The sequence below is a fragment of the Ambystoma mexicanum genome, chromosome 4q, assembly GCF_040938575.1.
Source record: "Ambystoma mexicanum isolate Mex_15411 chromosome 4q, UKY_AmexF1_1, whole genome shotgun sequence".
Taxonomy (NCBI): Eukaryota; Metazoa; Chordata; class Amphibia; order Caudata; family Ambystomatidae; genus Ambystoma; species Ambystoma mexicanum.
The window spans coordinates 681,841,453-681,867,887 of NC_090928.1; the positions used below are offsets into that span (position 1 = coordinate 681,841,453).

At 48.4% G+C, this 26,435-nt stretch overlaps 1 protein-coding gene across 2 annotated transcripts in view; it reads right to left on the minus strand.

The window, feature by feature from the left end:
• The window catches only part of GPCPD1 (glycerophosphocholine phosphodiesterase 1), a 1,217,556-nt gene that overhangs the window by 750,196 nt on the left and 440,925 nt on the right, over positions 1-26,435 (minus strand). For both annotated transcript variants that reach the window (XM_069608267.1, XM_069608268.1), the window contains one exon: positions 12,049-12,181. In XM_069608267.1, coding sequence (XP_069464368.1) covers positions 12,049-12,181 — 133 coding nt within the window. The remainder of the gene's footprint in view (positions 1-12,048; positions 12,182-26,435) is intronic.

A 26,435-nucleotide genomic window follows, 5' to 3' on the forward strand; every position in this document is an offset into this window, starting at 1 on the left:
GTAGTCGAAAAAGGGACGTCGACAAGGCGTGTCTGTAACACTATCCCTATAGTGACGTGTGTTGTACCCACAATCCCTCACGCGTCAAGGTCCCTCTGTTTGTATTTTTCTGCCCTGAGGGAGCCTTCTAGACGTGACTGAGTACAGAAAAGAGAGAAATATAGAAAGATGTCTATATTCCTTCCATCCAAGTGGGGAGGAAGGGTGGGCGCATGTGAATCTAAGCAGATACAACCATCAGAAATGCTTTTACGGTAAGTAATGCATTGTCTTCTGATGTTTGTTAATCTGCTTAGAATCACATGCTGTGCATAGACTAGCGAGCAGTACCCGGAGTTGGCGGTGGGTTATGAGAAGGAACAGTAGAGAAAAGATTAATACTGCCTGTCCCACCTGGGACTCAGATCTAGAGTGTGCATCTAGACAGTAGTGTTTTGTAAAGGTGTGCACAGAACTCCAGGTAGCCGCTTTGCAGTAGGACTCAAGGGGAACATTTGCAATGAATGCTATGGACGCCCCCGTGCCTCGAGTAGAATGTGCTCTTGGCCTAAAGGGCAGTTCTCTCTTAGCAAGAGTATAGCAGAGAGTGATGCATTGAACAATCCATCTAGAAATAGTGGACTTTGAAACTGCATCCCCTTCTCTTCCTGCTGCCACCGAGACGAAGAACTGATTAGTCTTCCTCAGTGGTCTGGTTCTTTCCATGTAGAACATGACCGCTCTGTGGACATCTAGTGTGTGCAGAGTCCTCTCTCCCAAGTTGGAAGGATTTTGAAAGAACGCTGGTAGTTCTATAGACTGGTTTACGTGGAATTTTGAGATGAATTTTGGAGCAAACCTTGGGTGAGTGCGTAGAACCACTTTATCTTTGTGAACTGTAACAAAGGGGTCTAGAACAGAAAGAGCCTGTAGTTCACTTACTCTCCTGATGGAGGTGATAGCTATTAGAAAAGCAGTCTTAAGAGTGAGGTCTTTAAGAGATGCTTTGTGCATGGGTTCAAATGGTGATCCCATGAGTCTGGTAAGTACCACGTTAAGGTCCCATCCGGGAGCTGGGTCAGCTATCGGGGGGTGTATTCTCTTTACTCCCTCCATGAAGGCCTTTATAACAGGGATCTTCCACCACGACACTTTGAGTTGGGAAGTGGTGTATGCAGAAAGTGCCGCTAGGTGGACTATAATGGAATTGAACACCAGACCTGAATCCAATAAGTGGGTCAGGTATAGAATAATATGTGTGGGAGAGCAGTCAATTGGGTTGATGCTCTTTCCTCTGCACCAAATGACAAATCTCTTCCATTTGCTAGAATAGCAGTGGCGAGTGTTAGGTTTTCTGGCTTCCCTGAGGATGTCCATGCATCTCTGCGGGAGCTGTAGATGTCCAAATTCTATGATCTCAGGAGCCAGGCTGCTAAGTTCATGTTCTGGGGGCATGGATGAAGAGTCCTGCCCCTGTCTTGTGACAGCATGTTGTACGGGCAGGGGAGTTTCACTGGGGGAGCTAGAGACATCTCCATCAAGTGAGCGAACCATGGCTGTCGGGCCCACATTGGGGCCACCAGTATCATGGTTACTTGTTCCTGGTGCATCGTGTGCACTACCCTGTTGAGAAGGGGAGTCGGGGGGAAAAGCGTAAACAAATCTCCCTGACCATTGAATCGACAGACCGTTCCCCTTGGATTGGTTCTGGGGGTACCTGGAGGCGTAACTTTGGCATTGTGAGTTCTCCAGGGTTGCGAACAGGTCTATTTCTGGGAACCCCCATTGCGTGAAGACGTCGAAGACGATGTCTTCGTGCAGTCGCCATTCGTACTCTTCGGGCAGGGGGAAATCTCTGCTGAGTTTGTCTGCCAGCAGATTGAGTTCCCCTGGTACATGTTGTGACAGAAGGAACATATTCTGTTTGAGAGCCCACTTCCATATGTTTTGGGCCAGTTTGGACAGTCCTGGAGAGTGGGTTCCCCCCTGTTTGTTGATGTAATACATGGCTGTGGTGCTGTCTGTAAGGACCATCACTGACCTGCCTTGTAGGTGTTCCTTGAAGGCTTTTAGCGCCTTGAACACCGCTAGTAGCTCCAGAAGATTGATGTGTTTGGATGCTACGTTTGGAGTCCACTCCCCGTGAGCAGTTTGATGGGATAGGTGAGCCCCCCATCCTGTGAGGGATGCGTCTGTGGTTAGAGTGGCTTCCGCCGCGGGTGTGGCAAAGGGTTTCCCTTTTTCTAGGTTTTCTTTTGTCCACCACCGTAGCGAGAGAACTAAGGCCTGCGAGACCACTACTAGGTCGTCCCATAGTCCGCTGGCCTGACACCACTGGCTGTTGAGCCACTCCTGCATTGGGCGCATGCGCAGGCGCGCGTGAGGTACCAAATAAATACACGACGCCATCATGCCTAGCAAGCGCATTGCTTTGCGTACCGTCACCTCTCGACCGGTCACATATTGAGGGATCTGAAACAACATGTTTTGGACCCTCTCTTTGGAGGGGAAGACAAGGCCGTCCTTTGTTTGAATTAGAGCCACTAGGAATTGTTTGATTTGGCTGGGGTCTAGGCTGGACTTCTTTTCGTTGATGGAGAAGCCCAACTGGAACAAAAGGTCTACAGTCTTTTGGGTATTGGAGAAGCAGGTTTCGTAAGAATCCCCTGTTATGAGCCAGTCGTCGAGGTAAGGGTAAACTGGGATGGACAACCTGCGCAGGTGGGCCGCTGCCACTGCCAGTACCTTCGTGAATACCCTCGGTGCTGATGCTATGCCGAAGGGTAGCACTCTGAACTGGTAGTGTTTGCCCTCTATCATGAACCGGAGGTATTTTCTGTGCGCTAGCAACATTAAAATATGAAAGTATGCATCTTTCATGTCCAATGTTGTCATGTAATCTCCCTGTGAAAGCAGTGGGATCACTTCCTGTAAGGTCACCATACGAAACTTTTGGGGTTTGATGAACTTGTTCGCTGGGCGCAGATCTAATACAGGGCGCCTGGTTAGATCCTTTTTGGGTACAAGGAAGTACACTGAATAAATACCTTCCGTTACCTGAGATAGCGGCACGACCTCTATGGCTCCTTTTTCCAGCAGTTGTTGTACTTCTTGTAGAAGGATGGCAAGATGTTCCGGCGACATCCGTCGTCCCCTCGGGGGTTTGTATGTTGGGGAACTGTTGAATTCGATGCAGTATCCGTGGGCTACGGTGGAAAGTACCCAGCGGTCTGACCCTCCCATGCTGGAAGAAAGGATGTTATCCGGCCCCCGACCGGTGTTGCATGGGAGGGGACGCGAATCTTCGCGTCACTTGGTGTTGTTAGGGGCTTGGGAACCTCTGGGGGTGGACCCTCGCCCTCTTCCTTTGCCCCGGCGCTGTCCCCTTTGGCTGTACTGGCCACTATTGGTCTGGAAATTGGTGGCAGGGTACTGTTGCTGCTGGTTTTGTTGTTGGCGTTGGCCACGAAAAAAGCGTTTGTTGCCATAGCCGCGCCTGGTAGAGGGCTTAGAGATTTGGTCCAGAGTTTTGATAGTATCGAACTCTTTTTTAGCCATCTCTAAAGCCTCATCCACCGCTTTCCCGAAGAGGTTAGAGTCTTCAACAGGTTTGTTTATTAAAGACGCTTGTGTCTCCGGTTTGAACCCCGAGTTGCGCAGCCATACGTGTCATTTTAGGACTATTCCCTGAACTAGGGAACGTCCCGCAGTTTCTGCCGCATCCAGAGAGCTCTTTACAACACTCTGGTTGACCTGGGTTCCTTCGGCAATAGTTGAAAGCAGGCGTGTACGTAATGGTTCCGGCGCTTCTTCGGCGTCTTTGCGCAGTTTGGCCCACTGCGCGTCCGCATAACTAGCGAGCAAAGAATTGTTGTTGGCAATTCTTGCCGAAAAGGCGGCCGAGGATGTAACTCTTTTTGCAAGGGCATATAACCGCTTGCCCTCCTTGTCAGGTGGTGCCTCACTGGTGGAAAGTGGTACCCCTGCCCTCTTTCTTGTGTTGGTTACTACCAGGGAATCTGGAATGGAATGTCCCCTGATGTACATCGGGTCTGAGGGTGAAGGAGTGAAAAGTTTTTCAATTCTAGGATTGACCCCTCTGATTAGTGCGGGTGTGGACAGCGAAGGGATGATTCTTCTCCTCACAGAAGCAAGGAGGGGAATTGCCTGACTAACTGGGGGTTTCTCCTTAATTACCCTTTCTACAAAGTCTAATTCTGGGGAGAGCTCCCCAGTGTCCAGTTCGAAGTGTGCTGCTGCTTTACGCAACAGGGCATTAAATGTGGGTTGATCGTCAATGGGAGACGTGTTTCTACCAGGTGAGATGTCAGGAGGATTTAGGTTCGGGCCATCAGTGTCGAAATATATAGATGGTGATTGCCAGGGGTGAGAAGGTCCTTCTTCTGGATTTTCTCCGAAGCCTTCCCCTACCAAGTCTGGGCTGCCTTCCAGACCTTCCTCCTGGTCCTCGTCCATAAACTCATCCTCTACCTCTTCCTCAAAATAATGTTCTTCCCCAGTGAGGTCATACACACTGTGGAAGTCTGAGGCTGTGTCCTGGTGGGGATTGCCTAATCTTGGAATTTTGGCTCTGGGGTCCTCCTGAGGCCCTTCTCTTATTCTCTTTTGAGTGGGAGGGTTTTGGGCATTCATAAACCTCTCCATTCTTTCCATGCATAGATGGAGCCTCTCCATGGTTTCATGGGGGACCCCTGAGCGGTCTAGCGGGGGAAAATTGGTGTCTTGTAGCTGAAAACGGCTCGACCTCTCCCATAACGTCGAGGAAAGTGTCCCGTCGCCCTCCGAAAAGCCTTCAGGTGTGCTGGAAATCCCTTCGACTGAAGGAGATTGTCCCTGTGTTTTCGGCGTGTCTTTCGACCTTTGCGTAACGCTCGACGCGTCTTTCGGCGTACGCTTGTGGGCGTCGGCTACCACGATCCTCGCCAAGCTCTCAGCGACTCGTTTGTCAGCGGAGAGCTGTGGTTTCGACGTTATGGGTGTCGAACGCTCTACGGCGGTATGCGCCTTCTGCTGATGCGCTCCGGCCGATGATTTGGGGGCGGCGCCCTTATTTGCCGAAAGCCCAGTCGCTGGTCGCGGTTGCGAGAGGGGCTTCGAACCCGAACGGTCCGAGGAGGCCGCCGGTGAAACCTGCGTCTCCTTGGGCGCTGATGCTCTCTTTGCCCTTGGCAAAGAAGAGCCATGGGTTGTGTGCTTATGTGTGGTCTTGTGTGCGTCAGTGTCGCCGGGGTGTTCATCCCCATAAGGAGGGCGTGAGCCGAGCCCGTCGGGGCCGGGGACAGACGACGAAGCGCGTGTGCGCTCCCTAGAGGGGTTTACGACTTCCGTAGCGGAGGTCGTGGTATCACGTTCCTCGTCACTGTCGGAGGTAGCGACGGTGGGTGGAGCGTCGCCCTTCGACATAGCGTAGGCCGCCCACCTTTTGACCCTACGGTCTTTTAGAGTCTTCGGCTTAAGAAGCCGACAAGCCGTGCAACCTTCCTCCTTGTGATCGAGGGGCAAGCAGCGGTTACACCGTGAATGCTTGTCCTTCCAAGTAAACTTGCCCTTGCAAAGCGGGCAAAACCTAAAGGGTGTCCTCTCCATAGCCGAGGCAATAAAACGTGATAACCACCCCAAGGGAAAGGAAGGGGAAAAGGAAAGGCATTCTCAGAAAAGAATTAGAGATGTCCCACGACCCCCACTCTCCCTACTGTGTTTGGCCTGCGAGGCCAGGCCACGTGTTCGGCAACGCCGAAGGATCTCCTCCGCTCGTCCCCTCCGTCGAAGATCTTGCTCGGCGGAGACAGCTTCACAACAGCGTCGAGGGTGGGGATCGATATGTTCTATATTAATATAGGAAAACGACCAAAGGTCGAGGAGATGAAATCTGCAATGTCTCTCGAGGAGCTCCGCGTAAAGGCGACCAGTAACTGGGCGGAAAAAAACAATCTGAGGGACCTCGACGCGTGAGGGATTGTGGGTACAACACACGTCACTATAGGGATAGTGTTACAGACACGCCTTGTCGACGTCCCTTTTTCGACTACGAAAAACAAAATGCAATACTCCGCAGTGACCACTGGATGTCGGACCTATGCACAGCATGTGATTCTAAGCAGATTAACAAACATAAGAAGTCCATTTCGGAAGCCGGAATCAGCCGTCGCGAGACTCCGTGGATCAGCCGTCAAATTAGTGCATCGAACGCAAACGAAAAGAGAGGTTTGGATGATTCTAGCTTTTAAAGTAGCTCACAGCTACAGACTCCACGAAATAACTTGCCGCAAAGGTGGAAAAAAAATTAGAGGGACCTCAATGCATGAGTGATCATGGGTACGCCACACTAGGGATAGTATTACAGTCACGCCCTGTCGACGTCCCTTTTCAAACTTTGAAAACCTCATGTGAAATACTCTGCAATTTCCACTAGACTTCGGCCTATGCAAAGCATGTGATTCTAAGTAGATCCACAAGCCTCAAATAATTCTTAGTTAAAGTACAGTTAAATTGCACAGATTTAATGCAACAAAACCCTTGAAATTCAGAGTCATGATCAACTTAACCCGGCGCGTTTCCTTTGATATCCGCCATAATGCCACTTTGCATGTCATGAATCCCTTCTTTAATAATATGTATGTGCTCATGGGATTTGCAACGGGAACTCGCAGAGTTAAGCTGGTCATGACTTCCCATGTCCGCTCAATTTCAAGGGTTTTGTTTCATTCAATTTGTGCAACTTAACAGTGCATTTCATAGGTTTTGTTATACCATCGTTTTTTAAAAAGGCCACTAGCCATGGCCTTCGGCTGCGTCTACTGTGCATGTTGCCCCAATATGTTTCTTTTGGACCCACTAGATGGCCACGGCCGAAAGGGCCCACTAGCTAGGGCCGAGTGAGCATGACCTTTGGCCGTGCCGACTGTATATTTTATAACACTTCCAGGCCACTAGCCTTCAGCAGTGTCCACTGTACACGTTACCCTCAATATTTTTATTTTCGACCCACTTAGCGGCCATGGCCGCTTGGGCCCATTAGCCAGGGCCTTCGGCTGCACCCACTGTATATGTTCTCCCAATAGGTTACCTCACACTGCAGTGTAGCTGTATAATTACACTTTATTTTGTATTAATCTCGTTTTTTTTAACTTTTTAAAAAACTGAACTGCAGGTATATTAGCAATTCACTACAACTAACGCTGATCTGAAGAAATGGTTGCAGGAGTTCTTATCCCAAATGCAGCCTGGAAGCAAGTCCACGCCCACCAATGGTAAGGATCTGCACCATTCAAACAGCCAGTAGTTGTCCAATCAGGGATAACTATTGGTTTCACTCATGCCCCAAACGTGGACTCTCTGGCTCCAGGAATGTGGAATGGGAAAATTGTGCACCAATTTGATATTCTTTCATGCTTTCAAAAAAGTCCATGGCTGATTCAAGGAGAGAAAATAAAAATTATTTGTTTCAGTTAAAAAATATGCAGTTCAAAAATGTACTCAGACGGTTTACAAATACTTTCCATTCACAAAGAAGGGAGTGCCTAGAAGCATAGCATAATTAAGATTCAAGATTTGGAAGAAGTACATAAAATCAGACACTTTTTTTTACTTGTTTCACAAACAGATTAGAAAATGTTTGCGTTTAACCCTTAAGGGACATTTCATTAAGCTAGACCCTTCAGATTGGTCACATAGGGTGAATGTTGAAACAAATCCCCACGTTATCTTCACCCAGAGGAGAGTTCCTTTGTTTGGGGCAAGAGGCCAGAAGTCACTGGGGTTAAAATACAGGTCAACCTTTCTTTAGGGAATACATAGACCATGTGCAATGACCAAAGTTGAAATTCATATTCAATTCATATTAATGAGTGCCACTATGGTTCAGAAGCTAGCTCAGTGTGATAGACACTCGTTGCAGGAATCTGCGTTCAAAATGCGAGTACCAAAACCCAGCCAGGCAGACTCGCCGTTTCCTCTCTTCGAGGTTGATAAATTTGAGATTAAACTTTGTTGATAACTGTGCTACAAAATATGCCTGTAGCAGAAAGACCTAGTTATGAAAGATAGATGTAAAAATGTGCAACTCCCAATGACCCCTGTTTGACTCCTCATGAATAAAGCCTTAGACAAAAGATATAATTATGTACGGTATGAGTTGAGACTCGTACTCTTGCTTTGCCGCCAAATGATACTATGGTCCTGACCAAATCATCATCTCCCTGTATAGTATGGTGCCTTCTTCTGTGGAATGATTTACGTTCTCACATTCTGGTGGCATTGCTTAGCACATTCACATGCATTTTTTCAAGAAAGAATTTGAGTGAAAGGGTCCAAGACAGATCAGACCAAACGACAGCCATCTGGCGAGCTCACTTTCAGGACGGCTCGTTTGGCACAAAAACAATGTGCTTTGTAACCATTTTCAAAAGAAGTTCTCCACATCATGAATAACAATCACAACTATCAAACACTGACTATGCATAGGTGACCTTTTCTTTGGGTGTATGTAGACGAGATTTTTTTAAGATTGTGCCAATTAGTCTTGTGGTACTTGCACACTTTCCTTGATGAAGGAGAAAAAAGTTACAATGGAATTGCTGTTTTGTAGAACGTGTTTCTGTAAGCAATTTATTTTAGAAACGGTCATGTTGGTTTATCATGTGATATGAGCATTTTCAAAGTCAGGGCTACAAAACAGGTTATTTTATGAAAGTCAAACATTTATAAATATTCACACATTGATGTTTAATAAGAACTGGGAAACAACATGGTCAAGTGTGAAAATTACAGACTGGGCTCAAAGCCCAGCTTCACCAATTAATCAAATTGTATGCTCCTGGTAAACTCATGTAATCTCATTGTGCCTAAAATGTCAAAATTGCTTGTGCAAAACATTTTAAAATTGTCAGCCCCCAATAGCGATTTAGCTCTCAGGGTGCTGTAACGAGTCCCTTCGGGTCGTCACTTCTCCCTCTGAGGTGGACCCTGCCCATGGGGCCAGGTAGGTAAGGTCGCTACCAGATAGTCTCCCTGGGGGAGGTGGTACTCATTGGGACGATCTCATGGAAGGAGACACCCTCTGTGGGAGAGGTGAAGACTATCGAGGGAGAATGCGGTAGGTGAACCACCTTGCCGCCCGGCATCACTCACCAAACAACCTGGATATAACCCAAGCACCCCCACCTTTTCTGTCTCCTTTTTATTCTGCTAGTTACCTCATACATAACAGTCCTATCTATCAGGTAGACAATCGAGGGAGAACGCGGTAGGTGAACCACCAAGCACATGTTAGATTAGAGAACACCCCACAGAGACCCGAAGAGAGGCATAGCAGGCCAGTGAACCAGTCCCGATTAAAAGACACTATAAAGCAGAGAAGGGGGTCTGGGAATCGAATACTGAGAAGTTGAGTTGTACATGCGAGATAATGCCTGGCAGGATAGTGAACCAAGCTTAAGTAAGACATTGCAAAGCTGAGAAGGGGGCTCTACAACCTACATAAGAAGAGAAGACCAAGGGGGAGAAAGGTACCCTTTGGCAAAGGACAGAACAACAGATGAAGAGTACATTTTAACCAAAGTCAAGAGAAGACCAGAGGAAGAGAAAGAGATCCTTGGGCACAAGTTAAGATAGATATGACCAGACAAAGAAATCTATAATGTGATGCTTTAGCACAAGTTACTAGAAGATCAGAGGAAGAAAGATACATCCTTTGTCAGAAATCTAGACAATATTGATACTACTGAAAGAGCCTACAAAAGGCTTGGGGAAGGGAAAAGCTGTCCCCATCTTGTTTTTGAAACTATAAGCAAATAAACCTGAAGCTCTGGGGAAGAGAGACCTCCTCACCATATGTGTGGAACAATACAGAGAAGCCCACTAATGGCCAGGGGAAAAAGGATATTCCCATCATTCACAAACTGCTTAAGAATCATCCCGATGAAGGGAGACACCCTTTTTCAGAGTCAGGGTGTAGCCTACTTTATTAGTTTTCTTTTGAAGTGTAAGGCGCAAAAATAGGTTTGGGACACAGGACAGTGGACTATTTGTTCTGGACAGACATTCTGACACTATCCTTAGTTTTGTTTGAGGCAGGGAAACCTCTTAATTATGAGGACAGGTGGGTTCTTCCTTTATTTTTGTTAAATAATAGTTTGTGCCAACAAGCATGCCGCCTTTGTGTCCAGCGTCTACTTCTTCACCCTTACAGTACACATCAAAAAAGTCTCACACGTTGCATAACTGGCTATGGTGTTGCTTCATAGAACATAGTGACCACTGATTTTGCACATTAAAAACTGCTGTAATTCTTTACTCATTCTTGACCACAACTCTTGAAAATCATGAGCTCAGCTCTTCTAATTTCAGTTTATGTTTGGATATGTGCACCTTGCCTGTAACATATTTCTATGTGTATCTTCCTTGTTGCTTCTCATCTATTGTAGTCAATCTTGAATACCTGCACATTTTTCTGAGGCTGCTAATCCTAGTTCTGTTTCTATGCTAGGATCTGTGTACTGACCTGTGTCATACAATGATATTACAGTCTGTATACCTTCCTTGTGGCCGATATTCTTCAAGTGTGTCATGTGTCTATAAGTACCCTTATCGGGAACTGCTAATATTACTCTTGAATTGCCATTTATTATTAAGAATCCAGGAAGAACGAAGTGGCTTCAAGAGCATACCAATGCACATTTTAATTTCTGCCCAAGCTGCATCTCAAGCTATTGATTGAGAGGAAATAGGGGTGCCTGGAGAATCTTGGGTGCCTTCATTTCTTTTTTTTAGTGGATGGGGAACAAATGTGTCTGCATCTTGGGCCCCAAACTACCTTAAGGCAGCCTTGCTTGCTTACGTTCCCTCAAGGAACACAAGAGTCAATGAAACTGCATCTCTGCATCTCATCACTTCCAGATTAAGGAAAACCAGAACAGATGTAGTAATTAATATCTCAGTTTGGAGTGCCCAGTCTCTCTGAATGTGTGAATAGAAAACTCACCCAAGCCTACAAGCCAGGAACCACACAAATGCACAAACAAGGCCCTCCATTGCAAGTGAGGTTCCACAAACATGCCACAAACTCTAGGCGTGAGGTAGTCAAACAAGGCCACCTGCACGAGTCAAAATCAGTTTACTCACATTCCTGGAGTGCTCTTCCTGTTTGTCACTCCGATACAGAACCCACAGCACTGTCAAGTGGTTTTCTCACAAGGCAGCGTGTTACAAAACCCAATCAAATATAATAATGCACAGGGGAGGAACCAAAATGCAATGGGTCAATTGGATACAGATTCTGAAAGTTTGAGCAGCCGACACCAGAGTACCCCCCCAAGACTTTCTTCCAAGAGCTCTGGAAGAGAATTAAAGATCTTTAGCAAGACTTACAAAGGTTCTTTCACCACACAGTTTGCTATACAGATTTATCACCTGCCTGTATATAGAAGGCAATCCTTCCAACAAAAAACAAAAATCCCCACAACTATTGTGAGCCATGAAGATGATCCACAAAAGCAGGTGTGATATTGTGTACTTTCATACTATCACACATCTGATGCTTTAAAGAGCAGGGAGTACTTTGCTATAACACATGGATTATATATTATGTTTTTCTTTAAGAAAACCAGCATAACATTCAATGGAGAGTAATGCTGTGAGGTAGGTTTTCCATTATGTTAATAGACCTATACAATGAAAAATTCTCAACTATGATGCAACAAGGTATTGCAGTGCAGTCAGGGTTTTATTTTATTTTTGCAGAAAAGCAGACCTGTGACAACTAACCAGCAATAGGGAAAAACACAAACCATGCAATTCTTGTTTCCTGAGCATGGGCATTTCCCTTTGTGCCACGTGTTGCTTCCTATAACCAAATAGGGCCCACGGCACAAAGTAGAGGTCCATTAACAGCATTAGTAGATAGTCCATCAGATTACAAACTTTGGAACCAACACAGACAGAATTCAACTTCTATATGTATCACTATATTAAATAAGACTGCATATCGCAAATAACTACTGCTCAGCATTTAGTCATGCACAGTACAACAATGTTTAAACATGGACTTACTTTGCCGTTGTAGTAGAGTTTCCTGCACCTCTATGTCCAACATCTAAAGGTGTTCTTGGCTTCCAGTATTTTGAAAATGAACTGTTCATGTCACAACTATAGTTCTTTATAGGGTTGATAACAATGAAGTCGACTATTAAAGGAAGAAAATGGGTTTAATACAATAACAAAATTTGCGAATAACAAAATTTGCGTTTGTCTATCCAAATTATCTTTCATTGCACTTAAATGGCTAACAATAATTATATTTCTACGTAATAAGACTAATGGAGATTGAATCTTAATTTTGAGCAGATGGCAATACTGCAAACCACATTCACCAGGGAAATAGATACTTACAACAGTTCACCACCTCACCCATTGCTGCATTCGGTGTGACTGACTGCAGATATTAAAATGTGAACATTTGCAGGGTGTAAACAAAGTAGTGTGTCTGTGGTCGCCTCAAAACTCTCAAACAATAACTAAAAAAGTCAAAAAGAAGTGTACACCAGAAGTAATGCAGTTTTATTCAGGGCCCTGACACAGCTGGGACAGCTATATTCAAATAGATTGCAGAACAGAAATGGATGAAAAAGCGCCATCAAAGAAACGCCCCTAAATCTAGAACTTTTCTGCAATGCAAAATAATGAGCATTCGTGATTGTACAACATGGACAAATCTCCCCACACAAAGCTGATTGGTGTTCGCTCTTTGAACCCAGATAGAAAAGCATACATTATGTTCAATAATTGGGTCCACGAACCATCCCACACCACCCTCAATTACAACATGTGACATCATAATCCACCCCCCAATTCCCAGAGCACAGTTAGTTAATTGAAACATTTGACATGACCAGCAGAACTTAATTCAACTGCCCTGGTTGCCTCATCTCTGTTTACACCAGAAGCGCTTACCACCAAGTCACTGTCGAGCCTTGAACCACGGAAGTACTGCTACACATATGTTGCATATCGGAGACACTCTAACCTTTTTCCCAGAGAAAATGTAGTATGGGGAAATTTGAAACCGTGCTTTTTGAATTATAAAAGGGTCATGCATTCATTACTTGCTGGCAGAACCTGCAAGCTCTAAACTATGACCTCAAAAAATAACAAACATTGTATACTTCTTTCAGTATTTCCCTGGGAGCGCAGACTCTGCAATAAGTCATCAGCCACAGTGGCCTTCTCCACACACAAAGGCTAACACGTTTTCTGCAAAAGCAAGCTTTTTTAAAATTCATTATTAAGCATGTTTGAGGTTAACAAGACACTTAAGTAAAAGTATAATCCACAGCATTACCTGCATGAACTCCGCAAATGAGTGAACTTGGACAATTACTGAAACAAATAACATAAATTCTGCACATGTCCGTTTAAGCAATGTTGTAGTAGTAGAAGGAAGTGTGGCATGTGCGCGAGACGCGACCATCGGCCCTCCGATTCCTCCAGCCCAAATAGGACTAGCCAGGGATTGCAGCTGCACTCCACTCCTTCTATGCTTTTAAACCATGCCAGAACCTCATTCCAGAATGTTTGCGCTTTCGGACACGACCACCACACATGCCAGTAGTCCACCTGCTCGCCACATCCTCTCCTACACAGTGGGCTCAACCCTCAGAACATCTTGGGAGAGGCGCTTGGCATCATATTGGCAACTGTGGAGAAGTTTTAGTCTGTGCGTCTTATGGGCGTACTTGCAGAGGCTTTTCCAAAGGTCTTTGTGGATTGGGTCACCCAAATCCTTTTCCCACCTTTTCCTGAGGGCTTTGGTTGCGTTTGTCTCTTTGTTCAAAAGGGTTTTGTATATGTGGGAGATGAGGCCCCTTCATGAGGTGGTCTTGCTCAATATCTTTTCCAGCGCAGACAGGTCTCTTTGCAGTTTGTCCTTCCATTTGGGGGACGTCAGGACCCCCATCAGTTGCAGGAAGTAGAAGCCCGCTATGGGTTTGATTTTTAGCCCTTCTTCTAGTTCTTGGAGGGAGATGCATGATTTGGCTTTTATCATCCAACCAACTCTTTCCAGGCCTGCTTCATACCATTCTTGGAAGCAGAGCAGGTCTTTTCATTTCTAATCGAAAGAGCCCAGATGTGGTTTAATGGGAGAAGGCCATGCGTGTCCATTCATTTTGCCTTTGTTCCACTTCAATTTAAGGAGCGGGCCTGGAATTCTGTGGTTTATGGCCTTATTTGGGTATGCCGATTCTGGCACCCAGAGCCATTCCCCCAGTGCCACTGGTCTCAGTAGGTCGTTTTCCATTTCCACCCACTGATTGTCTTTGTCTCCTGTGAGATGTGGCACTAGAGCCCTGAAGTGGGCTGCACTGTAGTATGTGTAACAGTCCGGTAAGGCCTACTCACCCCCCTACTCCTTGCCCCGAATCACAGTATTGTATGCCATCCTTTGCTTCTTCCCTTGCTATAGGAACTTGCTGATTTTGCCTTTCAGTTTGGTGAAGTGGTCCCCTGGGATCTCTATTGCCAGCATCTGGTAGTGATAGAGGACTCTGGGGAGGGTTGTAATTTTGATTGCATTGAGGCGACCTAACCAAGAGATCATCGGTTTCGTGCACCTGTCGAGCTTGGCACTTAGCTCTGAGGTCCCTTGTGTCTCTTGTGATGTTAATTCCCTGGTATTTAAGTGTTTTCAGGCCGACTGGGATTCCTAGGCTGGGCAAGTCCTCCTCTGCAGTGTCCCTCGGGTTGTTGAAAGGGAAAATTGTGGATTTCTCCATGTTGACCTTCAAACTAGCCCATCTGCCGTATTCCCTTATGGTCTGAAGGACTCACGGTATGGAGGCAATCGGGTTGGCAAAGTAAAGGAGCATGTCATTGGCAAACATTCCCAGCTTATATTCACAGTTCCCCACTTTGATTCCCTCTATGGCAGAAACCTTCCCGACCATGTTCCCTAGGGGTTCTATGGAGATGGCGTACAGGAGGGGAGAGAGCTGGCAGCCCTGTCTGCTCCCCTTGTGAGATTGAATTCCCTAGATGTTTTCCGGTTGACTACCACCCTTGCGGTGGGGCATTGTATATCGCTCAAATCTCTGTCATGAACCGCTCCCCAAATCCAAAACTCTCCAATGTGGCCCGGAGGAACTCCCATTCTACCCCATCAAAAGCTTTCTCTCAGTCTAGACAGAGCAAGGCTTGGTTTCCCCCCTACCCCCTCAAATGGTCCACGATATCTAGGGATTTGCGCATGGCGTCTGCTCCTAGTCTACCTTTCATTAAGCCCACTTGGTCCGGGTGAATCGGGCAGGGCAGGATTCTCTCCATGCGGGTGGCCAAGGCTCTGGTATAGACCTTTGCATCTGCATTCAAGAGGGATATTGGGCGCAATGATTTGTAGTTTGTGGGGTCTTTGCAACTTTTGGGGAATACTACTATGTGTGCTTTTGTGAAGGAGGGTGGGGCTTAACCTGAATCCCGTATATGATTAAATAATCTGGTCATGTGGGGGGTAAGGTTCCTGCAAACTTCTAATGAAATCCCATTGTGTAGCCGTCTTCCCCTGGCGACCTCCCGTTGGTAGCCTTCTTATCGCTGCTTTTATTTCTTTGGCGGTGAATGGGGACTCCAGGAAGTCTCTCACAGCTGGGATCAGTTGTGTTACCACTGCCTCGGTAATATATTTGTGTACCTCTGTTCTATCCCTGCAGCCTTCACTTTTATAAAGCTCCTCGTAGTATTTGGCAAAGTGGTTCGCTACCTCTCATGGGGAGGTGGCCCAGTGTCGTCCTCCCCGCACCCCCAAACTCGTTACATCCATCTCTCTGCCCTCTGAGCCCTCAACCTGGTGGCCAACATCCTATCCGCCTTGTCTCCCTCTTGATAAAATGTTTGCTTTAGGAATTTGAATTTCCATACTGTGTCCCCTACTCCCCACACGTTCAGTTCAGCCCTTTGTTTGAGTGGTCTCAGGTCTTCGTCCCGGTAGATCGCATGGGAATGTAGTCTTTCCTCTAGTTTAATTTCCCTGGCCAGTTTCTCTTCCTGCCACCTTTACTCTCGTTCTTCTTGGCTCTTTCCCTTTTTAGGGCACCCCCTCCAAGTGGCTTTCCCTACCTCCCAGAGTGTTGTCTCCCCTACTTCCCGTTACAATTGATCTGGAAATATTCCTCTATCACAGCGGTGAGATCCTGGGTGAAGAGCTTATCTCGCCACAGGTACTCATTGCTATACCACTTGGAGTCACTTCTGCTTATGCCCTCCATCTCGAGGTCCGTGGTGACTATGCCATGGTCCGACCAGCCCACTGAGCGGACTGCGCTATTTCTTATTCACGACTTATGCTCTCTGCTTATTAGTAAATCAATTCTAGTGAAGGTCGCGTACACTCTATGGGAATGTGTATCCCATCTGGTCTGGGTGTCTGGTCCTATAGACGTCTAGTAGGCCCCTGCCTTCCAGGCTCTTTTTAAATTTGTCACCCCTCCCAGTGGTGGCCCCCTATGCTCCGCTCTCGTCACTTTTTTGTCCATTTGTGTGTCAACCCATGTGTTAAAGTCTCCTCCTATTAGGACTACCCCTCTAGTCCTGGCCAGTAGGGTGGAGAGGGTCTCATTGTTAAAAGCACTGTCCCTAGTTGGGGTGTATACCCCGGCTAGGGTTACCCAGGTCCCCTCCCAGCTCCCTATGACCACTAAGAGTCTGCCCCCCTACCCCCAAATCAATGAATGGACCCTGAGATTAAGCAGCCCAACACGCCGGTTTAGTATCAAACCTACACCTCCTTTTTTCTGCGTGGCTGAGGCCCAGTAGGTCTGCCCCACCCCCTTTTCTTTCAATGGCCTTTCCATATAGTGAATGCAGAGAACATCAAGCGATGCCCTCTCAAATTCTCGCACCACAGCAACCTTTTGGTGGGGGGAGTGGATTCCCTTGACATTTAGCAATCCCACCCTCAGGAGGCTGCTTCCTTTCGTTTCCATTTATTTTCCCTCCATTCCTCGGTTAACTCCTCTAGCTTATATCCCTGTTCCGTGGACCCTCCGTTTCCCCATCCGTATTTCCCCGACCCCTCACTTTCTCTTAGTTATGACCCCATCTGTCTCTCCCCCACCCCGTTAACAAATAAAATGTACCAACTATCGTGTACTCAACCCGTGGTACCCTTTATTGAGACGCCCTCTTTCAACTGAGGGCCACTAGGTTAGGAACTCCCCACACCCTGGGGTCATCTTATTCCTTCCCTTCGTCTTTACCGTTTACCTCCAGAGTCCTTTTTTAAAGCTGCCTCGGTGCCCCTTTCTGGATCAGGGAGGCTTCGACAGCGATGGGGAGCTCAGTTTCACGTACTTCCTTCCCGTTTGACTTCTTTTGTTCCTGTGAGGTCTTACTTCAGCTTGCATTGTCCTGGGAGAGAGGGCCTCCTGTGGGCCTGTTAAGGCTCTTGTTTCTGTATTCTCTGTTCGGTGTTGCAGGATTTGCTTCGATTCCTCCGCTGTGGTGACTCTGTGTTCTTCTCCTTTGACCTCTAACAGCAGTGCAAAGGGGTATCCCCACCTATACCGTATTCCTCTGTCCGTGAGCCATGTGGCGAATGGTCTGCATTCCCTCCTATGCCCCAAGGTGAAGCCAGCAAGTCCTGAAACACTTTGACCTTATATCCCTGATAGTCAGTTTCTTGTGTTTGCTTCGCCCCGAGTAGAACTTTTGCCTTTTCTTTATATTGAAGGAATTTCACTAGTACAGAGCATGGACCACTGCTGAACGCTCTTCCCCCTCTCTCATGTGGGCTCTTTCAATCTGTACTTGTTCCCCCTCCTGCTTGATAGAGGAGGTTCAGAATGTCCTGCACTTTCTTCTAGACCTGGGCCGGCGTTTCTCTGTCTGTTTCTTCCAGGCCGACTATCCGTATGACAATGCATCACTTACCGTAAAAGCATTTCTGATGGTTGTATCTGCTTAGATTCACATGCTGTGCATAGGTCCGACATCCAGTGGTCACTGCGGAGTATTGCATTTTGTTTTTCGTAGTCGAAAAGGGGACGTCGACAAGGCGTGTCTGTAACACTATCCCTATAGTGACGTGTGTTGTACCCACAATCCCTCACGCGTCGAGGTCCCTCTGTTTGTATTTTTCTGCCCTGAGGGAGCCTTCTAGACGTGACTGAGTACAGAAAAGAGAGAAATATAGAAAAGGATGTCTATGTTCCTTCCATCCAAGCGGGGAGGAAGGGTGGGCGCATGTGAATCTAAGCAGATACAACCATCAGAAATGCTTTTACGGTAAGTAATGCATGGTCTTCTGATGTTTGTTAATCTGCTTAGAATCACATGCTGTGCATAGACTAGCGAGCAGTACCCGGAGTTGGCGGTGGGTTATGAGAAGGAACAGTAGAGAAAAGATGTCTTAATACTGCTTGTCCCACCTGGGAGTTAGATCTACAGTGTGCATCTAGACAGTAGTGTTTTTTAAAGGTGTGCACAGAACTCCGGTAGCCGCTTTGCAGATGGACTCAAGGGGAACATTTGCAATGAATGCTATGGACGCCCCCGTGCCTCGAGTAGAATGTGCTCTTGGCCTAAAGGGCAGTTCTCTCTTAGCAAGAGTATAGCAGAGAGTGATGCATTGAATAATCCATCTAGAAATAGTGGACTTTGAAACTGCATCCCCTTCTCTTCCTGCTGCCACCGAGACAAAGAACTGATTAGTCTTCCTCAGTGGTCTGGTTCTTTCCATGTAGAACATGACTGCTCTGCGGACATCTATTGTGTGAAGAGTCCTTTCTCCCAAGTTGGAAGGATTTTGAAAGAACGCTGGTGGTTCTATAGACTGGTTTACGTGGAATTTTGAGATGAATTTTGGAGCAAACCTTGGGCGAGTGCGTAGAACCACTTTATCTTTGTGAACTGTAACAAAGGGGTCTAGAACAGAAAGAGCCTGTAGTTCACTTACTCTCCTGATGGAGGTGATAGCTATTAGAAAAGCAGTCTTAAGAGTGAGGTCTTTAAGAGATGCTTTGTGCATGGGTTCAAAAGGTGAGCCCATGAGTTTGGTAAGTACCACGTTAAGGTCCCATCCGGGAGCTGGGTCAGCTATCGGGGGGTGTATTCTCTTTACTCCCTCCATGAAGGCCTTTATAACAGGGATCTTCCACCACGACACTGAGTTGGGAAGTGGTGTATGCAGAAAGTGCCGCTAGGTGGACTTTAATGGAATTGAACACTAGACCTGAATCCAATAAATGGGTCAGGTATAGAATAATATGTGTGGGAGAGCAGTCAATTGGGTTGATGCTCTTTCCTCTGCACCAAATGACAAATCTCTTCCATTTGCTAAAATAGCAGTGGCGAGTGATAGGTTTTCTGGCTTCCCTGAGGATGTCCATGCATCTCTGTGGGAGCTGTAGATGTCCAAATTCTATGATCTCAGGAGCCAGGCTGCTAAGTTCATGTTCTGGGGGCATGGATGCAGAGTCCTGCCCCTGTCTTGTGACAGCATGTTGTACGGGCAGGGGAGTTTCACTGGGGGAGATAGAGACATCTCCATTAAGTGAGCGAACCATGGCTGTCGGGCCCACATTGGGGCCACCAGTATCATGGTTACTTGTTCCTGGTGCATCTTGTGCACTAACTTGTTGAGAAGGGGAGTCGGGGGAAAAGCGTAAACAAATCTCCCTGACCATTGAATCGACAGACCGTTCCCCTTGGATTGGTTCTGGGGGTACCTGGAGGCGTAACTTTGGCATTGTGAGTTCTCCAGGGTTGCGAACAGGTCTATTTCTGGGAACCCCCATTGCGTGAAGACGTCGAAGACGATGTCTTCGTGCAGTCGCCATTCGTACTCTTCGGGCAGGGGGAAATCTCTACTGAGTTTGTTTGCCAGCAGATTGAGTTCCCCTGGTACATGTTGTGACAGAAGGAACATATTCTGTTTGAGAGCCCACTTCCATATGTTTTGGGCCAGTTTGGACAGTCCTGGAGAGTGGGTTCCCCCCTGCTTGTTGATGTAATACATGGCTGTGGTGCTGTCTGTAAGGACCATCACTGTCCTGCCTTGTAGGTGTTCCTTGAAGGCTTCTAGCGCCTTGAACACCGCTAGTAGCTCCAGAAGATTGATGTGTTTGGATGCTACGTTCGGAGTCCACTCTCCGTGAGCAGTCTGATGGGATAGGTGAGCCCCCCATCCTGTGAGGGATGCGTCTGTGGTTAGAGTGGCTTCCGCCGCGGGTGTGGCAAAGGGTTTTCCTTTTTTTAGGTTTTCCTTTGTCCACCACCGTAGCGAGAGAACTAAGGCCTGCGAGACCACCACTAGGTCGTCCCATAGTCCGCTGGCCTGACACCACTGGCTGTTGAGCCACTCTTGCATTGGGCGCATGCGCAGGCGCGCGTGAGGTACCAAATAAATACACGACGCCATCATGCCTAGCAAGCGCATTGCTTTGCGTACCGTCACCTCTCGACCGGTCACATATTGAGGGATCTGAAACAACATGTTTTGGACCCTCTCTTTGGAGGGGAAGACAAGGCCGTCCTTTGTTTGAATTAGAGCCCCTAGGAATTGTTTGATTTGGCTGGGGTCTAGGCTGGACTTCTTTTCGTTGATGGAGAAGCCCAACTGGAACAAAAGGTCTACAGTCTTTTGGGTATTGGAGAAGCATGTTTCGTAAGAATCCCCTGTTATGAGCCAGTCGTCGAGGTAAGGGTAAACTGGGATGGACAACCTGCGCAGGTGGGCCGCTGCCACTGCCAGTACCTTTGTGAATACCCTCGGTGCTGATGCTATGCCGAAGGGTAGCACTCTGAACTGGTAGTGTTTGCCCTCTATCATGAACCGGAGGTATTTTCTGTGCGCTGGCAACATTAAAATATGAAAGTATGCATCTTTCATGTCCAATGTTGTCATGTAATCTCCCTGTGATAGCAGTGGGATCACTTCCTGTAAGGTCACCATACGAAACTTTTGGGGTTTGATGAACTTGTTCGCTGGGCGCAGATCTAATACAGGGCGCATGGTTAGATCCTTTTTGGGTACAAGGAAGTACACTGAATAAATACCTTCCGTTACCTGAGATAGAGGCACAACCTCTATGGCTCCTTTTTCCAGCAGTTGTTGTACTTCTTGTAGAAGGATGGCAAGATGTTCCGGTGACATGCGTCGTCCCCTTCGGGGTTTGTATGTTGGGGAACTGTTGAATTCGATGCAGTATCCGTGGGCTACGGTGGAAAGTACCCAGCGGTCTGACGTTCTACCCTCCCATGCTGGAAGAAACGATGTTATCCGGCCCCCGACCGGTGTTGCATGGTAGGGGACGCGAATCTTCGCGTCACTTGGTGTTGTTAGGGGCTTGGGAACCTCTGGGGGTGGACCCTCGCCCTCTTCCTTTGCCCCGGCGCTGTCCTCTTTGGCTGTACTGGCCACTATTGGTCTGGAAATTGGTGGCAGGGTACTGTTGCTGCTGGTTTTGTTGTTGGCGTTGGCCACGAAAAAAGCGTTTGTTGCCATAGCCGCGCCTGGTAGAGGGCTTAGAGATTTGGTCAAGAGTTTTGATAGTATCGAACTCTTTTTTAGCCATCTCCAGAGCCTCATCCACCGCTTTCCCGAAGAGGTTTGAGTCTTCAACAGGTTTATTTATTAAAGACGCCTGTGTCTCCGGTTTGAACCCCGAGTTGCGCAGCCATACGTGTCGTTTTAGGACTATTCCCTGAACTAGGGAACGTCCCGCAGTTTCTGCTGCATCCAGAGAGCTCTTTACAATACTCTGGTTGACCTGGGTTCCTTCGCCAATAGTTGAAAGCAGGCGTGTACGTAATGGTTCCGGCGCTTCTTCGGCGTCTTTGCGCAGTTTGGCCCACTGCGCGTCCGCATAGCTAGCGAGCAAAGAATTGTTGTTGGCAATTCTTGACGAAAAGGCGGCTGAGGATGTAACTCTTTTTGCAAGGGCATATAACCGCTTGCCCTCCTTGTCAGGTGGTGCCTCACTGGTGGAAAGTGGTACCCCTGCCCTCTTTCTTGTGTTGGTTACTACCAGGGAATCCGGAATGGAATGTCCCCTGATGTACAGCGGGTCTGAGGGTGAAGGAGTGAAAAGTTTTTCAATTCTAGGATTGACCCCTCCGATTAGTGCGGGTGTGGACAGCGAAGGGATGATTCTTCTCTTCACCGAAGCGAGGAGGGGAATTGTCTGACTGACCGGGGGTTTCTCCTTAATTACCCTTTCTACAAAGTCTAATTCAGGGGAGAGCTCCCCAGTGTCCAGTTCGAAGTGTGCTGCTACTCTGCGCAACAGGGCATTAAATGTGGGTTGATCGTCAATGGGAGACGTGTTTCTAACAGGTGAATTGTCAGGAGGATTTAGGTTCAGGACATCAGTGTCGGAATATATTGATGGGGATTGCCAGGGGTGAGAAGGTCCTTCTTCTGGATTTTCTCCGAAGCCTTCTCCTACCAAGTCTGGGCTGTCTTCCAGACCTTCCTCCTGGTTCCGTCCCTCTTCCTCGTCCATAAAATCATCCTCTTCCTCAAAATAATGTTCTTCCCCAGTGAGGTCACACACACTATGGAAGTCTGAGGCTGTGTCCTGGTGGGGATTGACTAGTCTTGGAATTTTGCCCCTGGGGTCCTGAGGCCCTTCTCTTATTCTCTTTGGAGTGGGAGGGTTTTGGGCATTCATAAACCTCTCCATTCTTTCCATGCAGAGATGGAGCCTTTCCATGGTTTCATGGGGTACCCCTGAGCGGTCTAGCGGGGGAAAATTGGTGTCTTGTAGCTGAAAACGGCTCGACCTCTCCCACAACGTCGAGGAAACTGTCCCGTCGCCCTCCGAAAAGCCTGCAGGTGTGCTGGGAATCCCTTCGACTGAAGGAGATCGTCCCTGTGTTTTCGGCGTGTCTTTCGACCTTTGCGTAGCGCTCGACGAGTCTTTCGGCGTATGCTTGTGGGCGTCGGCTACCACGATCCTCGCCAAGCTCTCAGCGACTCGTTTGTCAGCGGAGGGCTGTGGTCTCGACGTTATGGGTGTCGATCGCTCTACGGCGGCGTGCGCTTTCTGCTGATGCGCTCCGGCCGATGATTTGGGGGCGGCGCCCTTATTTTCCGAAAGCCCAGTCGCTGGTCGCGGCTGCGGTTGCGAGAGGGGCTTCGAACCCGAACGGTCCGAGGAGGCCGCCGGTGAAACCTGCGTCTCCTTGGGCGCTGATGCTCTCTTTGCCTTAGGCAAAGAAGAGCCATGGGTTGTGTGCTTATGTGTGGTCTTGTGTGCGTCAATGTCGCCGGGGTGTTCATCCCCATAAGCAGGGCGTGAGCCGAGCCCGTCGGGGCCAGGGACAGACGAAGCGCGTGTGCGCTCTCTAGGGGGGTTTTCGACTTCCTTAGCGGAGGTCGTGGTATCACGTTCCTCGTCACTGTCGGAGGTAGCGACGGTGGGTGGAGCGTCGGCCTTCGACATAGCGTAGGCCGCCCACCTCTTGACCCTACGGTCTTTTAGAGTCTTCGGCTTAAGAAGCCGACAAGCCGTGCAACCTTCCTCTTTGTGATCGAGGGGCAAGCAGCGGTTACACCGTGAATGCTTGTCCTTCCAAGTAAACTTGCCCTTGCAAAGCGTGCAAAACCTAAAGGGTGTCCTCTCCATAGCCGAGGCAATAAAACGTGATAACCACCCCAAGGGAAAGGAAGGGGAAAAGGAAAGGCATTCTCAGAAAAGAACTAGAGATGTCCCACGACCCCCACTCTCCCTACTGTATTTGGCCTGCGAGGCCAGGCCACGTGTTCGGCAACGCCGAAGGATCTCCTCCGCTCGTCCCCTCCGTCGAAGATCTTGCTCGGCGGAGACAGCTTCACAACAGCGTCGAGGGGGGGATCGATATGTTCTATATTAATATAGGAAAACGACCAAAGGTCGAGGAGATGAAATCTGCAATGTCTCTCGAGGAGCTCCGCGTAAAGGCGCCCAGTAGCTGGGCGGAAAAAAACAATCTGAGGGACCTCGACGCGTGAGGGATTGTGGGTACAACACACGTCACTATAGGGATAGTGTTACAGACACGCCTTGTCGACGTCCCCTTTTCGACTACGAAAAACAAAATGCAATACTCCGCAGTGACCACTGGATGTCGGACCTATGCACAGCATGTGATTCTAAGCAGATTAACAAACATCAGAAGTTCGTTCTACGTTCTCTCCACCTGGTTGACATTGCCCTGGTTGTGCTGGAGGTTCTCCACCTTCCCCTCCATTTTCTCCACCTTTCCTCGTAGTTCCGCAATGGACGTTTGAATGTCAGTGCGCAGGGCTCATTTTTCCGCCATTAACCCAGCTATGTCTTCCTTTATGGAAGAATGGGTCATTTTAGGGACCAGATTGGGGAAGTCCCTGGTTTGATGGGCCTCTTCCATTCTGTATTGTTGCATCACTTCCAGTCCTCTTGAGGGGAGACCTTGCGTCAGCCTCCACCCCCTTCTTGCGAGCCTAGGTTGGTGCTTTGTTTGTCATACCACAAGGACTCTGCTGTAGGCCGGTGCCTGTCCCCTGGGGCCTTGCTCCAATGGGTGCTGTCTTTTGCCCTTCAGACAGAAGGGGGACCTGGTATTCTCTCCTTGGTACTCTCCGTGAGGGGTGTCCGTTTGAACCTCCTCTTCTGTGGCACTTATTCCGGGGGTCTGTGTGTTATCCTGCCGACTTTAGCATCCCTGTTGGTACTATGGGTAGGTCCGGCGTGGGGGCTGCCCCTGCCTCTTTATTGCTGGTTGCTATACGGGTGGGGGTCTGCTCAGTGGTGGGGCTCCTCAGCCCTCCTTGGATGCTCGTCGCTCCTCACGTTTCGTTTCTGCAAGTGAGATCCCCGGGTGGGCCTTTTCTTTGGCTCTCCCACCTCCTGATGTGGGGGCTTGCCAGCTCCCGGGGCCCCCAACGGTCATCTCGTTCTCTAAGCCCTGTGACGTTGCCCTTAGAGGTGGGCTCTGCTGCTTCAGTCAGGCCTTGTGGAGGTAAATCCCTTTTCAGCTGCTGCACTAGAGGGGGCGGACATGTGGGGTTGTGTGGGCGCCCGCTGCTTCTCACTATAAGGTGGGGGAATCCGGCTCTCTTTCCTCACATCATATGGAGCCGGCGGGGTTTAGAGCTGCTCTTCAATACGTGGGGGGGGGGGGGATTAGTCTGGGGTCTCAACTCTTTCCCCGGCTTACGCTGTCCCCTTGGTGCTGTTCCAATGGTGGGGCCCCTGTGTGGAGGATGGTGCGCCGCCCCTTCACCTGTTGCGCTCTATGTGGTTTGGCGCGCAAGGGCTTCTCTCACCTTCCTGTTCTGGCCAGCTCCAGTTGCTCACTGCTCCTCTGAGATCCCTCGGCGGCAGTCTCCTCTTGCTCTCTCTTCTCAGATTCAGGTTGGCAGCTCGGGCTTCTGTTGTGAGGAGCCTTGTTTCTTCTGCCTCTCCTTCACCACTGTTGGCGTCACGTGTCTTGGCTCCCCCGCACCGTCCTCAGGGCTGCCGCACTTCCCCAACTCTCCTTCGTCTCCCGCCAGTGGAGGGCCGTTGGTGACGGCTCGTTCATGGCATCAGCTCTTTTCTTCTGGGCTCTTGCGATCCCTCCTTAGTTTCTCCCATCGCTCCGGAGAACACTGTCTTCCCGACATCGCTCAGCGCCTCATTCCTCACTTCAGGGTCTCGAGTTTGTGCCTCCTCTTATAGGGGCCTCCGAACTTAACTCTGGGATGCCGCTTCCCCCCCCTTCCTACTTGCTTCCCGCCCGTGGTGGCTCTTGGTCTCTGTCAGGCTGCAGTGCTGACTTCTCTCTGCAGGGTTCTTCGAAGCCCTTCATCAGGATATCTTCTCAGTTTGGGGGTGCTTTGTCCTCTGGACTCCCTCTGGTGTCTCTGCCCCAATTCAGCCACGTTCAGGCTCTGGAAATCACTTTTTCATCTCATTCAGCCCCTTGGCTTGCTGAGCGTCGCTTCAGGCAGCCATTGCCGTCCGCGCCCCCTATTGGCTATAATCATTACTTCTAAATACAAATGGTGTGGGAAACAATGTATACAAAAGAAAAGTGTACACAAAACACTACATCAGGATATTTGAGCAACTGGCTTCCCTTCCCTACGTTTTCATCACGGGGGAAGGTAGCACACTCTAGCTGCACACACTCTGGCTTCTCTGCAGTTCAAAACATAGGTATCTGGGCCTTCTGCGCCAAAGTCTCTTTCCCAATAAAACTTATTGCAGGGAGCCTGGCATAACATACCAAAGTTCCTTTCTCATCAGAATTTTCACATTCACAAGTTCTCAGGATTATTGTTCACCATGGGTCTCCCGCAGTCAGAATCAGACCCCCTTAAACACAAGTTCACAATTGGTTTCCCTCGATCGGGCTCGGACCACGGGTCTCCCTCGATCGGGCTCGGACCTTATAATCTCACTTTCTTTGCTTTCTTTTTGTTAGCCATTAGAAGACTTTCG